The sequence below is a fragment of the Hyaena hyaena genome, unplaced genomic scaffold (genome assembly GCF_003009895.1).
Source record: "Hyaena hyaena isolate Hyena2069 unplaced genomic scaffold, ASM300989v1 scaffold_329, whole genome shotgun sequence".
Classification (NCBI taxonomy): Eukaryota; Metazoa; Chordata; class Mammalia; order Carnivora; family Hyaenidae; genus Hyaena; species Hyaena hyaena.
In genome coordinates this window covers 1312577-1328208 of record NW_024080960.1, presented here as the reverse complement: position 1 = coordinate 1328208, position 15632 = coordinate 1312577, and the positions used below count along the sequence as shown (strand labels likewise).

The 15632-nt window shown below is 40.5% G+C and overlaps 2 protein-coding genes and 1 long non-coding RNA gene across 7 annotated transcripts in view; 2 read left to right on the top strand and 1 right to left on the bottom strand.

Annotated features, from left to right (window-relative positions):
• The window catches only part of AASDH (aminoadipate-semialdehyde dehydrogenase), a 45997-nt gene extending 38305 nt beyond the window's left edge, over positions 1-7692 (top strand). For all 3 annotated transcript variants that reach the window (XM_039249050.1, XM_039249049.1, XM_039249051.1), the window contains 4 exons: positions 2910-3073; positions 4160-4282; positions 4982-5113; positions 7196-7692. In XM_039249050.1, the coding sequence (XP_039104981.1) occupies positions 2910-3073; positions 4160-4282; positions 4982-5113; positions 7196-7585 (809 nt within the window). In that variant the 3' untranslated portion in view covers positions 7586-7692. The remainder of the gene's footprint in view (positions 1-2909; positions 3074-4159; positions 4283-4981; positions 5114-7195) is intronic.
• A 201-nt stretch (positions 7693-7893) lies between these two features.
• Positions 7894-15338, top strand: LOC120243043. The gene is made up of 3 exons (XR_005531207.1): positions 7894-7978; positions 14286-14534; positions 15252-15338. It is a non-coding gene; the product is annotated as an uncharacterized LOC120243043 (long non-coding RNA).
• CRACD (capping protein inhibiting regulator of actin dynamics) overlaps positions 13092-15632 on the bottom strand; it is a 64038-nt gene continuing 61497 nt past the window's right edge. For all 3 annotated transcript variants that reach the window (XM_039249045.1, XM_039249046.1, XM_039249048.1), the window contains 2 exons: positions 15243-15405; positions 13092-13389 (listed from right to left, as the gene is read on the bottom strand). In XM_039249045.1, coding sequence (XP_039104976.1) covers positions 13229-13389; positions 15243-15405 — 324 coding nt within the window. In that variant the 3' untranslated portion in view covers positions 13092-13228. The remainder of the gene's footprint in view (positions 13390-15242; positions 15406-15632) is intronic.

Below are 15632 nucleotides of genomic sequence, written 5' to 3'. Positions count from 1 at the left end.
CTGCTATGAACATTGGCGTACATGTGTCCCTATGCATCAGCACTCCTGTATCCCTTGGGTAAATTCTTAGCAGTGCTACTGCTGGGTCATAGGGGAGTTCTATTGTTAATTTTTTGAGGAATCTCCACACTGTTTTCTAGAGGGGCTACACCAGTTTACATTCCCACCAACAGTGTAGGAGGGTGTCTATTTCTCCACATCCTTGCAAGCATCTATAGTCTCCTGATCTGTTCATTTTCACCACTCTGACTGGCGTGAGGTTGTATCTCAGTGTGGTTTTGATTTGTATTTCCCTGATGATGTGGGACACTGAGCATCGTTTCATGTGTCTGTTGGCCATCTGGATGTCCTCTTTGAAGAAGTGTCTGTTCATGTCTTCTGCCCATTTCTTCACTGATTATTTGTTTTTCCAGTGTGGAGTTTGGTGAGTTCCTTATAGATTTTGGATACTAGCCCTTTATCTGATATGTCATTTACAACTCTTTTTCCATTCCGTCAGTTGCCTATTCATTTTATTGATTGTTTCCTTTGCCATGCAGCAGCTTTTTATCTTGATGAGGACCCAATAGTTCATGTTTGCTCTTGATTCCCTTGCCTTTGGGGAAGTGTCAAGTAAGAAATTGCTGCGGTTGAGGTCAAGGAGGTTGTTGCCTGCTTTCTCCTTTAGGGTTTTGATGGTTTCCAGTCTCACATTCAGGTCCTTTATCCATTTTGAGTTTATTTTTTGTATGGTGTGAGACAGTGATCTAGTTTCATTCTTCTGCATGTTGCTGTCCAGTTCTCTCAGCACCATCTGCTAAAGGGGCTGTCTTTTTTCCATTGGATACTCTTTCCCACTTTGTCAAAGATTAGTTGGCCATACATTTGTGGATCCAGTTCTGAGTTCTCTATTCTATTCTATTGGTCCATGTGTCTGTTTTTGTGCCAATACTATACAGTCTTGATGATTACAGCCTTGTAGTAGAGGCTAAAGTCTGGGATGGTGATGCCTCCCATTTTGGTTTTCTTCAATATTGCTTTGGGTATTTGGCATCTTTTGTGGTTCCATACAAATTTTAGGACAGTTTGTTCTAGTTTTGAGAAGAATGCTGGTGCAATTTTGATTGGGATTGCATTGAATGTGTAGATTGCTTTGGGTAGTAATGACATTTTAACTATATTTATTCTTCCGATCCATGAGCATGTAATGTTTTTCCATTTTTTTGTGTCTTCTTCAATTTCCTTCATAAGTTTTCTATAGTTTTCATCATACAGATCTCCTCTATCTTTGGTTGGGTTTATTCCTAGGTATTTTATGTTTGTGCTATTGTGAATGGGATCAGTTTCTTGATTTCTCTCTCTGTTGCTTCATTGTTGGTGTATAAAAATGCAACCTATTTCTGTATGTTGATTTTGTACCCTGCAACTTTGCTGAATTCTTGGATCAGTTCTAGTAGGCTTCTGGTGGAGTCTGTTGGCTTTTCTATGTAGAGTATCATGTCGTCTGTGAAAAGTGAAAGTTTGACTTCTTCTTTGCCAATTCTGATGCCTTTTATTTCCTTTTGTTGTCTGATGGCTGATGCTAGGACTTCCAGCACTATGTTAAACAACAGTGGTGAGAATGGACATCCCTGTCATGTTCCTGATCTCAGGGGGAAAGCTCTCAGTTTTCCCATTGAGGATGATGTTAGCTGAGGGCTTCTCATAAATGGCTTTTATGATGTTTAAGTTCCGACTTTCTCAAGGGTCTTTATTAAGAAGGGATGCTGTATTTTGTCAAATGCTTTTTCTGCATCTATCGACAGGATCATATGGTTTTTATCTTTTCTTTTGTTAATGTAATGTATCACATTGATTGATTTGCGAATATTAAGCCAGCCCTGTAACCCAGGAATGAATCCCACTTGATCATGGTGGATAATTCTTTTTATGTGCTGTTGGATTCAATTTGCAAGTATCTTGTTGAGGACTTTTGCATCTGTATTCATCAAGGATATTGGTCTGTAGTCCTCTTTTTTTTGCTGGGTCTCTGTCTGGCTTGGGAATCAGAGTGATGCTGGCTTCATAAAATGAGTCTGGAAGTTTTCCTTCAGTTTCTATGTTTTGGAATAGTTTGAGAAGAATGGGTATTAATTCTGTTTTCAATGTCTGGTAGAATTCCCCAGGGAAGCCATCTGGCCCAGGGCTCTTATTTGTTGGGGGATTTTTGGTAACTGATTCAATTTCTTCACTAGTTATGGATCTGTTCAGATTTTCTATCTCTTCCCGTGTGAATTTTGGTAGTGAGTGTGTGTTTAGGAATTTGTCCATTTCTTCTAAGTTGTCCAACGTTAGCATTTATTTATCTTGAGAAAGAAAGTGCAAGTGGAGGAGGGGCAGAGAGAGAAAGTATCCTAAGCAGGCTCTGCACTATCAGCACAGAGCCCAATATGGGGCCCGATGCAGAGCCTGAACTCATGAGCCATGAGATCATGGCCTGAGCTGAATTCAGGAGTTGGATGCTCAAACAACTGAGCCACCCAGGCACCCTTTAGTCCATGTTATCTTAATTATCACAATAACACTGGAGTAGATGTGTCCACATGTGGTAGAAAATCTGAGGCTCAGCAATGCTGGGTAATTTGCCCATGGATGGCCAGAAAGAGATTTGATTCCAGGCCTGTCAAAGCCTCTCTTCACTGTGCTTCTTTGTTTTCTCAGGAGTGAAGCACATTATGGTAATTTAAGAACAAAATAAGGTATACCTACTAATAGGCATTTTTACAAGTGATTACTGTTTGGTTTCTGCTTTACATTGCTGAAGTTTAAACCTGAGCTGGACATACAGTTACACATAAAGAGCATCGAATGTAAATGGTCATGATGTAGGCTAAACAATTATGTTCTGGTGATGTATCTAAACTCATCTTTTATATTTTGTTTCCCAACAGGCTGTTATAATGGGTTAGTTTATGTTCTGAAAAGTAATAGTGGAGAAGAACACTGGATGTTTACTACCGAGGATGCTGTCAAAAGCTCAGCAACCATGGATCCAACCACAGGAGTCATTTACATTGGATCTCATGACCAGCATGCATATGCTTTGGATATTTATGTAAGAAACCTTATCAGTTTCTTATCATAAGCTTAGAAGAGTAGGACACTGTCAGGTGCTCTTTCTTCACTAAGAGAGAAGGTATTCACTCTTCCCTAAGTTTAGCATTGTGGTCTGGGAAGAATGAGTTAATTAACAGTCTTAGTACCTTAAGACATTTTTAACATCCTTACCAGATTTTCACAAATAAATTTACTACTCAGAGTTTTTAAATCTAAAGAGCTTAAAATTACTGTGTTGACAATATTAAGAATCACAAAGGGAAAAACATTCCTGATAAGTTGGGGAAAACCATTTGAAGCACATAACAGAGTTAAAGTTCATTTATAAGAATAAATGGAATTAAAGAACAAATACAAATTATAAAGACCCAGATAGAAAAATAAACAACAGATATAAATGTAAAAGACCTCAAAGAAGAAATATCTACTAAATGTATTTAAATGTTTCATACCTTTAGTAATCAAAGGAATGGAAGTTTAAAACTATGTGGTGAAGAACCAGATAGTGTTAGACCAGAGTATGTTCAATGTTGGTTAGTGGGGGGTTGGCAGTAACTAGTGAAGTCTGAAGAAAACAGTTTGGCCATAGCTAACTCTCATATCCTATGATTCAGTAAAATTCTTCTAGGATTATGTCCTGCCAAAGTAATCAGAAACGTGGACAGTTATGTACACCAAGATGTCTATAACTAAGCCAAGAAATTAGTTTGAAACAAGTTTCAGTGTTAAGGTAGAGAAATAATTTTATGTTCAGATGGGATATTATGCATTAAAGTAATAGTTTTACCAAGTAAATGAGCTAAATTAGATGTCAAGTGTATATTCAGAATGATCTCAACTATGTTAAACTATTGTATGTTCCAAAATGATCAAAAGGGAAGATGTTAAAATATTAACAGTGCTTCTCCCTGGGTGGTCTTTGTACTGTTTATACCAACTTAAATCTCTACAGTGAGCCTGTATTACTTTTATACTAAGAATAAAAAGTTACATTAATTAAATAGAGGTGGTATCATGAGAAATCGAATATGTAGATTTGTTAACCACCACCAGAAACCAATTAATTTTGTTTTCTTATTTGCAGAAAAAGAAGTGTGTTTGGAAGTTGAAATGTGGAGGAACTGTCTTTTCTTCCCCTTGTTTGAGCCTGATACCACATCATTTATATGTGGCTACACTGGGAGGGCTGTTACTGGCTATAAATCCTGTAGGCATAAAATAACATGTATTGATTATATTATTTGTCTTTAATGTTTTATTTTTGCTTGAATTCTGAAATTTGAAGTATTTAAAAAAATTGTTAATTTTATTAATTGAGACAGAGACCATGTGAGTGGGGGAGGGGCAGAGAGAGGGAGATTGAGAATCCCAAGCAGGCTCTGCACTGCCAGTGCAGAACCTGATGCTGGGCCTGAACCCATGAAACTGAGATGATGACTTGAGCCGAAACCAAGAGTCAGATGCTTAACCGACTGAGCCACACAGGTGCCTCTAAAGTAGTTTTTAATTAAATATAGTCCAGCTTTCACTGGACTAGAACTCCTTAAAATGATTGACAGTAAGTCTAGAATGGAGAAAATAGAAATTCCATGTATGTCTTTGATCTATTTTTTTTAATTGGTAGAATTTTCTCAGTCATATTAAAACTTAGAATGGTTTAAAGGTAGATCTTATGTTCTAATTATTTCCTGGTTTTATTGTAAGTTTTATCTCAGCTCTTATAAAGAGTACTGATTAATTTTATGGCTGTATGTGTGCTAGCTTCATTTATGGTATCAGCATGCCATTCTAGCGTTTTCTGATGTTTATAGCTTTGCCTCTGGGAGATTTAGGGGTTTGTTTCATAAAGAGCATAATTGTTTAGTAATATAATTTACATGCTGTGAATTGCTTTTGCGCATGGCAGGCCACTGGGAACACAGTTTGGAAACATTCCTGTGGAAAACCACTATTTTCTTCTCCACGGTGTTGCCTACAGTATATTTGTATTGGCTGTGTAGATGGAAATTTACTCTGCTTTACTCACTTTGGAGAACAGGTAAAAATTTCTGGTTCCATTTTACATTATCTTTCTCAAAGTCATAATAGTTGGTGACAACTGAAGTAAAATTTTAAACATCATCATTTAGCTCATAGTGCTGAAAACTATTTTGATTTTAATGTTCAAGCCACGGGTTTCTTAATTTTGGAATGATGGTATAGTAGATTAAGAAGACCCCAACATTGTTATACTTGTGCCCTCCCCCAATTTTTTAAAAAAGTTTATTTATTTGAGAGAAAGAGAAGGGAGTGGGGTGGGAGGGAGTGACAGAGAGAGGGAGAAACAGAAGCCTAAGCAGGCTGTGTGCTGGTAGCACAGAACTGGATCCAGGGCTTGAACTCATAAACCTGACCTGACCATCACCTGAGATCCAGTTAGATGCTTAACCAACTGAGCCACTCAAGCACACTGCCCTCCTCCAGTTTGAAAAACTTTACCAGTTTTGGGGCGCCTGGGTGGCTCAGTCGGTTTAGCGTCTGACTTCGGCTCAGGTCATGATCTTACGGTTCATGAGTTTGAGCCCTGCACTGGGCTCTGTGCTGACAGCTCAGAGCCTGTAAGCTGCCTTGGATTCTATGTCTCTTTCTCTCTGCCCCTCCCCCACTCATGCTCTGTCTATCAAAAATAAATATTAAAAAAACAATACGAGTTTTTAGGCAGTTTTATTATAATTTCTGTTCAGGTTTTGAACATTTATTTATTTAAGTTTATTTATTTTGAGAGAGACCGAGCATGAGTGGAGTAAGAGCAGAGAGAGAAGGAGAGACAGAAGCCCAGGCAGGCTCCACGCTTGTTAGTGCAGAGCCTGATGTGGGGCCCGAACTCATGAAACTGAGATGATGACCTGAGCCAAAATCAAGAATCACATTTAACCGACTGAGCCACCCAGCACCCCAAGGTTTTGAACATTTAAAGAAGCCCCTGCTTTTTCTCTGAAAACTAGAATAGGTGGTATAACCCAAATTACATCGTATGGAGGTGCTGTCTTCAACTTCATGACAGGGTCGGCTTCTTCTGCATTAGGTCTTTTTTGGATGGGAGCATAATCTCCACTACTTTATCCATGTGACTATCACTGGTGGCCCATCTGGTGCTGTAGTTTGATGTGGGGGGCTGTCTGTGGACTTGAGAGAGCACTGGTTCCACCCTGAGTTAAGCCCAGTGATAGTCAGTGTTGCTGCTGGTGCTTTTTATTCTACTTTCACCCTGCCTGGCCTGGCAGTTCCTCTTGGCTGTGGGACAATTACTTTGTGCTGAGATCTTTCGTGATGTTCACTTAATATTTTTATTTACAAAATTGTTTGAACATATTCACACCTTTAGATTCCTAAGAAGTAAGAAGAAGCAAATGCTGTTTCTCCTGTTTTTTTGGGTGAACCATAGAAAGATGAAAATGATTTTTCCAAGTGAGGGACAGAATTAAGATTACAAGTCCTATTTCATGAAGATGCCCACTGTTCTCATTTTGTTTGCTTTTTATTCTTTTACTATAAACACTACCTTAGACTTGCACCTTTTCTTTCTTTTCTTCAAAATATTGGCTGGCAGGTTTGTCTGTGGTAGCTTTAAAATAAGTAGATAGTATATATCCACAGGCAGACACACAACTCATGGCTTTTTGTTTAACCTTTAACTTGAATTATTGCACATAAATTCTTCCTTCAGTCACTTCCATCTCCTTACATTAGGAGAATAGAACAAGATCTAGTTTTTAAAAAGATACATTGAAAACTGAGTGCAATTTTATCTTTGAACTTAGTGTCTCTGAACATAGTAGTAATAGCTCTTTCTTGAATGGGGTTCAAATTAGTTTTATTTCATCATATTCTGCATAGCAGTTATTGATGTAGTAAGAACACTCCAGTGTATTTTGTTCCAGATTTTACCACTGGGAACAGAGGTATAATTTGAGAATGCTACTTTTCAGAAAAAGCCAATATTTCCTCTCTGTGTATGTGTAGTAGTTACCATTTAATAGCCTACGTCACTTACATTTTTATTAAGAATTTCTTAAGTTTCTCTCTTTACAGGAGAATTGTTGAAATTAGATGAATTATTTTTGCCTTTCTCATCCTTCAGATTTGGCAGTTCTCTACCAGTGAACCAATCTTTTCATCCCCATGTACCTCCGCATCAGAGCAACAAGTATTTTTTGGTTCCCATGATTGCTTTATCTACTGTTGCAGTATGAAAGGTCACCTCCGGTGGAAATTTGAAACTACTTCACAGGTGTATGCAACACCATTTGCTTTTCGTTCCCAGTTTTGTAGCAATGAAATGCTGCTGGCAGCAGCATCTACTGATGGGAAACTGTGGATCTTGGAATCTAAGAGTGGACGATTACAAAGTGTATATGAACTTCCTGGACAAGTCTTCTCTTCTCCTGTGGTCTGGGAATCAATGGTTCTTATTGGATGTAGAAATAATTATGTTTACTGTCTGGATTTGTTGGGTGGCTATCAAATATGATCAAGTACAGTCCTTATTCAATTATGTGAGATGTTTGAAAATATTTTATCATTATAGAGCATTTGGATAGTCTTATTTTATACTAAAGATGATTTTTGCTTAAGAAACTTGTCTATGACACTTTATTGGAGAATGATCATATTTTACTTCTTGTAGCAGGAACAAATGCTTTTAAAAGGAATTACAGAACAAAAACATCAGTTTATTTAGTAGCACTTTCTCTTAATTAGGCTGCAGATATTTCACTTTGGGTATTTTTCTTTCTTTTTTTTTTTTTATAGAATTCTGTGAAAAAGAAGATCAGAGTATACTTGGTGAATTAAAAACTCAGTCCATGATGTAATGCACCATTTACTTATTTACAGTGAGATCCATAACAAAAGGTTTTCAGAGGTAGGATGTTTTTATCAAATTCAAATTAGGTTCCTTATCTAATATTTTTAAGTGACCAAAATATCAGTATTGAACTATATCTATCTCTTTCTTCCTATAATAGTTTCAAGTTGATTTACCTTCTTTTTTCAACTTTTCATATACAAACCTTGATGAATATTTTTGTGCCTATATTTCTCAGTTTTTTAGATTTTGTGATTGTATGGTTTTGTTGTTGTTGTTGTTGTTCACTGGCTTGGAGGTAGGGAACACAACAAAAACCAGGAAAGAAGAAAACTATATGCTTTTAAGTATCCTGATTCTCATGTGTCTGGTTTGGGGCTGGAGCTGCTTCTCTAGTGCCATACCTGCATGTGCTTGGTATGAAGTGGCCCCCAGTGAACTTGAACCTCCTCTTGGGAGCCATGCCCTGTATGTGGTCTTCTCGCACCTGGGCTTGGTCCATTATTTGCTTTAACCAACATAAGCAGTGGAGGTGACACTAATGTCAGGTCTGAGCCTAAGATTTAAGAAGGCCTGGGCATTTCTGTTCTCATGGGATCCCGGAGCTGCCACATGAGAAGTCTGACAGACAGAGAGGCCACATGGTGAGGGAATGGCCCTGACGTTCACTTAGAAAACGGAGGAAGCTAGAGAACAGGGACAGTTGAAGCCCCACACGTGTGGCCCCAGCATTCCAGCCAGTCCCCAGCTGTTCAGGCCATCCTGGTGCCAGACATTTAATTTCTCACCCACAGAATCCTGAGAAATAATAAACCGGCAGTTGTTTTAAGCCACTAAGTTTTAGGGAATAGTATGTCAGGGTAGGTGGTTTTAGGGGGTAGCAGCAGGGATCACTGGAACAGAAATTATGTCATCTTTTTTTCCACGTCACTTAAATTACTCAAGTAGATGAAATATGTCCCAATTTTCCTTGAAATTTCATGATATAATAGCTCAGGTAATAAAGCAGCTTTTTTTTTTTTTTTTTGCTATGATACTATGAATTTAGCCATTAGTGGTAGTAATAAGTATTTAGGGCATAGTACATCCCAGACACCTGTGCTCAGGCACTTACAGTAACAAAAATACATCCTCCTGCTCACCTTCCCTGTTTCTCTATCAACTGTGGTATCATTTAATTTGTCCATTTCTCAAAGTCTCAAATATCAGACATGCCAGAGTCCTTCGCCGCAAGCTATTTTAAGGCTATTTTAAGCAGAAAAGAATTTTTAAAAAGAATATTAAATAGCTTGGAGAATTGCAACAAGGGCTAGAGCTACACAGCCAGGAACGCTGAGTGCCTGAAACCAGCATGACAGGGAAGCATATATCAGGCATTTCATCTCTGGTGGTGGGAGATGAGTGCAAGACCCATGAATTGGGAGAGTTCTCCAAACCTAGAGAGAGGATTGAGGTACACACTGGCCAAAAAGAACAACATCTTTTCTGCCAAGTTTTAGATCCTGGCTTCTTAAATCTTTTTTTTTTTTTTTTTTTTTTTCCTGAAAGCGTAAGACAGAGGCATAGAGAGAGGGAGAGAGAATCCCACAAGGGGCAGAGAGAGTGTGGAGCCCGAAGTAAGGCTTGAACTCATGAACCATGAGATCATGACCTGAGCTAAAGTCGGACGCTTAACCAACTGTGCCACCCAGGCACGCCCCCACTGCTTAAATCTTAACATATTAACCACCTGAAGCTCTTGTTAGAATGAAAGGCACATGGGGCGCCTTGGTGGCTCAGTCAGTTATGCGTCCGACTTTGGCTCAGATCAGGATCTCACGGTTCGTGGGTTCGAGCCCTGTGTCGGGCTCTGTGGTGACAGCCAGCTCAGAGCCTGGAGCCTGTTTCAGATTCTGTGTCTCCCTCTCTCTCTGACCCTCCCTTGCTCACGCTGCCTCTCTCTCTCTCTCTCTCTCTCAGAAATAAATAAAAAACATTAAAAAAAAAAGAATGAAAGGCACATAACAGTTGAGAGGGCTGAAAGTGCTTTGCTGAGCCATAATGGAGCCTGAGGCAAAAAGAAAAATCAGTAATACTGATCCCGTCTTTATTTAAAATTTTGATATTTGTTCATGTTGGAATTTGTATGAATTTTTATTTTATTAAGTAATCTCTAGGCCCAATGTGGGGCTTGAGCTTACAACCTTGAGAGCAGGAGTTACATGTTCTACTACTGAGCCAGCCAGGTGCCCAAGTACTAATTTTTATTAATTTTTAAAAAAATTACTGTATGAAAATAGCATTTTTCTTGATTATGTAGTTTTGTGGCACCCAAGAAGAGTGCCTCACATCACTCACTTTGCCCTAGTGCAGGCCCGTGAGTTAGAAGGTCTGGCTGCCTTTCACAAGCTCTCAGCTCCAGCCGCGGTTGCTGTTCTGGGGCCCGTGTGTTGTGTAAGAAGGCTGTAGGATTGTTTTGTCTGAGAGGGAGACCATTCAATTCCAATTTAGGACAGAGATAAACATTTTATTTGCCCCTACTCATTACTATCTCTAAAACACCTAGTATAAAATACAAGGTAGCACATAAATTGCCTTGAAATTTTTCTTAACAAAAGCTATATAAATATGAGCTTGCTCATAGTCACTGAAATTAGTAAAAACTTCAACTTGAAAAGGAAATTCCATCAGTGCTGAAAATCTTGTAGGTATTTTTTATTGAAAGATCCCTTTCCTTCAATAATGAACATTTTACATTAAAACTATACAACCAAAAATCTCAAAATAATATTAAAATCACACTAAGATATTTTTCATTGTTGTCTCTACTTAATTTTATTATTGGTTAAAAATATTGCAAGACACTGTAACTAATGTTTCTGCTTTAAAATAATTAAACTAAATGTCACAAGAAGAGACAATGAATACATACTATAATTTGCTGATAAATAGCTAAAATGATATTTTTAATAGTAATGTGTAAGAAACAATTGCACTTGAAAATTAAAAAAGTAAACAAAAACTCTATGTTTATGAACAGGGTTAATCTGTTAACCTTGCCAAGAGAAGTATATGTTTAAGTTAAAAAAAAAAAAAAGTTTAACATAGCAATCATTCATTTAACAAAAAAAGGTTTTTTGTTTTTACAGAATTTCCCCCGTAGTTTGTTAATCAGAAAAGACTGCAGCACAACTAAAGCAAAATAACACTTCATTGGTATTTAGTGCAAATTTGGAGTAATTTTACATGAAATAGTCAACATGTACCCTTCAGGAAGTGGTTGAAAGTAAGTGCTGTGACTGTCCCTTTCCCCAGTGTACTCGTAACTTCTGAAGACTTTCATAGGAGCTTTGTGACTGAGGCATTCTCCTGCGTGGTATGTGAGCCAGTGGAGGGTTGACTCTTGAAGTATTCTTCTTCAGTGATCTGATTTCTTCCTCTATTCTTCACCCTTACTGTGGTATTATCCAAAGCTGACAGGATGAAAGACACAGTTCAGAAGAATTATTGTAGCACTAGAATACCAGGGCTCTACGTGGAAAGATTGCCATTAAAAAGGGTGTTAGGCTAGTAATGAAATCACTGAAAACTAACAAATGCCTCCATGTTTGATTTAGAAATGAACATCAGTGTAGATAACACGCAGTGGAGTATTAATTGCTTCCCACAGGAATAAAATAGTTACACTGAGTCTTAACAGTCTGAAGGTCCAGGATATATAATATTAAATCCAGCCTGCAAGAGTACAACCATCTGCTTGACCACACTTGCCAGTTGCTACCATGAAGCTGAGCCATCGTTTCCAGAAGATGCCTTCTATATGGTAAATGACAGAATAATAACCGCACGTTGTATGATGGGGGGAGCTCAGCATGATAGATACTGATAAAATGTGTTTTTGGAGGAGAGGAAACAGAAATGTGACTCCCCCCCTGCACTGAGCAAAGGATATGGACTTGTATCGTGGAGTTGGAATCTCAGCAAAGAGAATGCCAACACCATGAAATAGTGTGGGTTTGCTGGTATGTCTATGTTTCATGCTTTTAAACTGCCATGTCCCTTCTTTGGACCACATGTGTGGAGTAACAAGGCCACTTAAGACTCTGAGATGTTTTCTAAAGGTAGCAAGGTGAACGCTCAAAATTATAAATGCTATTGAACATCTGACTCTCTATATTAATCACTCGCTTATGGTAAAGAAAGAAACTTCCATAGGAAGTCCTTAGTCCGAAGGCTCCAAATCTTGGCTTCCTGTCAATTTTCCCTAAAGACCTAGGGGAATATTAATACTCAGAGACACATAATGTCAGTAACCTCTCCTATCTTGTAGTAAATGGCTGGTTTGGGGGATTGGTTTATTTTTCCTCTCTCACATTTGCTGCTTTGGGTGAAATGAGCCTCCCTTTCAGAGTTTGAAAAGCTAGATTACATTGGGAGCAGTTTATCCGAAGGTTCTCAACCTTTGGGATCTATCAGAATTCGTCTGAAGAGGTCTGCCGGAAGAGACCTTCCTGGCCCATCCTCATAGGATCTAATTTGGTGGGTAGGACCGGGGTGGAGCCAGGACAACTTAAGAACCTCTGCACTAGATGGGGATTCTCAGAGACGGAAAGAGAGTATCTTGCTTCCTTTCTTCATGATAGCAAATCAAATACTCCCTAGGTGCTAACTGGGCCAAATGTTTAACACCTTCTTCAGGGAGTCCTGGCGTGGCAGGACCTGTAGAATAGCAGTGTGGCGGACACGTGCGTGGTACGGGTCCAGATCAGGGAGAATTCAGGAAAGCAGACACGCAAAGAGGTGGCAGCCAGACTGTTTGTTAACTTATGATTCCTAGTTACTCACTGCATTCAGGAGAATGGGCACTCTTGTTTCTATCTGTATGATCCTTTCTTTTACCATTACCGTAGAAAAGGGAAGAAACCACCAAACATGGCAGGGTAAACTGGAGGACAGAAGCACAAACCATTACAGAGATTGGCAAAAGGACATGTTCTAAATGGTGTGAGGGTGTGTGCTGTGTGGAGGGCTGTGGAACGGGCATGGTAGGCTCTCGTGAAAAGTCCGTAGTTTGGAGGTTTTGCTTCGTGTGGTCCCTTGGATGGAACTTTCTCTTGAGAACGAGGAGGAGCTCAAGGCACCAGGACCTAGGATTGTGCAAATACACTCTTTACAAGGAACGCCGCCAGTTCAGTTTCTAAACATTATTTTGGAGCCTATAAAACATGCTGCTTTTCCCTAGCTTGGTTTCTTTACCTCCGATAAAAAATAAATAACAAGGGCAAGAGAAGAGCCAATAACTGGCAACAGGAGTGGGTAAGAGTCACTCTACTTAATGATCTGTGGGCAGTCGCTCCAGGCCTTGGCTTTCCTTTTGGCCAATGCCAGCCAGGCTGGTTCTGTTGACACGGGGGCAGCGTCTGGGGTTGAAAACCTCTTGGTGACTTCTTTGACCAGCGGTGCAGAGGGAGCTGAATCAGAGATCTCCACTGGATCGCGTTTGGAAGGAAAAGGATAAGAGTAAAAGTCAGAACCACATTTGATGTACCAGAAGATCCAGAAAGGAAAACCCAAACACTGCGCATCTTTAGTGAGAAGAATGAGCCGAAGAAAGCAAGTGATCATAACCGTTTCATACAGAATTAGAATATGGTTGGTTTTAATTTCAGAGTTTCTAGAAGTCTTAAGTTTTTGTGCACAGAAGCTCTGCCTACATGATAACAAGAAATAAAAGGTAAATGTAATTCTAGCTATAAAACCAGTCAGTCCCATGAAGAAAAAGATCAAACCAGCGGTCTGAATTTATCGAACTGGTGAGGTCAGAAGCTCCCCTCTGCACCAAGCACGCGCTGGGGCCCGCCACTCCCTGGCCCGTAACTCCTGCCAGCTCTCTGGGCTTTCAGGCAGGCCGCACAGTCCCAACACTTGCTGTACCAGATCTTAGAGCCTTCCTAAGGTGAAGGATCTTGGCTTCTCTCTGAGTCCTATTTGGTGCCCATGGCAATGGCCTCCTCAGAAAGAGAACTCTAAAATAATGACTGAAAAGACAAATACAAAAACAAAGGCCCTGGTAACCCCTGGGAGGAAGCTTGTTCCCATTCATATCCCTCCTCCAAGTGATCTGTAACAAGGAAATAGTTGGAAACATGACGGGTCATTTTCTTTTAACAGAATAAAGAATTTTAAAAAAATATGTGTCTTTTATGGGGCACCTGGGTAGCTCAGTCAGTTAAGCATCCGACTCTGGCTCAGGTCATGGGTTCGAGCCCTGCATCGGGTTCTGTGCAGGCAGCTCGGAGCCTGCTTCAGATTCTCTCTTTCTGCCCCTCTCGGTTTCAAAAATAAAAAAAACTATAAAAAAATTAAAAATGTGTGTCTTTTATAGGTCATGAATAGCAAACACTGCTGTTAATTATTATGGTCAGAAACTTGCTATGTGAAACCCCATCAGTGAACAGAGACATTCCCACTTTTGCCTGGAGCATCTGAGCCCCAGAGGTCACAAGTTCAGAGAAGCAGCTTCCCGTTCGGAGCAGGTGCAGAGCCCCGAGCAGGGGTTTTCAGATTCAGCCTCCACACATTTAACTTTATCTCGTCAGAGGAACCTGGACTCTGAGTGCACTTCTCAGCTCAGGTTTGAAGTCTACCCCTTTATAAACTTTACCCTTTCCCCCCAAATCCTATTATCTTGCCTCTTGCTTTCTTTAGACGGTTCTTCTGGTACATGGTCTCCTTTGCAGAAGAAAGTGAACAAGCCTCATTTTGTTGGGACTACAGGTGGCAGGGTGTTGGAAAGGGCTTGTTCCGTGTTCAGGAATTTAGGGAGATCGGGGACACCACGCTGGTAGCTTGAAACTAGCCACATGGGGATTCACCCCATGAAAACTCAAATGCTACAAATTAGAGGTGTCCCCACTCCCTGAAGGGTGACTGTTAACCATTTACCACCACACCGCTGGTGGTGGGGAGTTGCTGGTGGTCTTTATCAGAAGCGCTTTCATGGGGCACCTGGGTGGCTCAGTTGGTTAAACACCAACTTCAGCTCAGGCCATGCAAGCCCCGCATCGGGCTCTGTGCTGACAGCTCAGAGCTTGGAGCCTGCTTCGGATTCTGTGTCTCCCTCTCTCTGCCCCTTCCCCACTCACACTTTATGTCTCTCTCAAAAATAAATAGACGTTAAAAAAAAAAAAAAACCACTTTCTCAAAGCTGACCTTGGGCCGTGAGAGCCTGGGCTGTGAAGTGCCTTGCACTCTGCCCGTTCTCACACTCAAGGACCAAAAGCGGCTGTGAGAAGACGAGCCTGTCACTGCAGTTACACAGAATCTGACCTGCCCTTCCTACCTGTCACAGATGTGGGAAGAGTGTTGGCCTTTTTCAGCTGTTCCCTGCGCTCGAGCCTGGACACCGCGGTCTCCGGCTTCTTCTCCTCCGGCTGGGGGCTGGGCTTGTGCAGGGAGCCTGCTCTGCTGACACTGCTGTTTCCGGGCTGCAGGATGACACCGACCTGCGTGGGCAGAGAGGGCAAGTGTGTGTTCAACCTCCGGACATGGAACGACAGACCGTGCAAGGCCCTGGGGGGCTTCCACCTGCCAGCCCCCAACCTCTGCTCCTAGAGGAGAGCTGGACTGCACCTGGGAGCAATGTGTGCCCAACCGTGACCCCGGCTGTGGAACACCTCAGGACAAAGGTCCCAAAGAAGGAAAGCCACTTTCGTGGGAGTCCCAATGAACA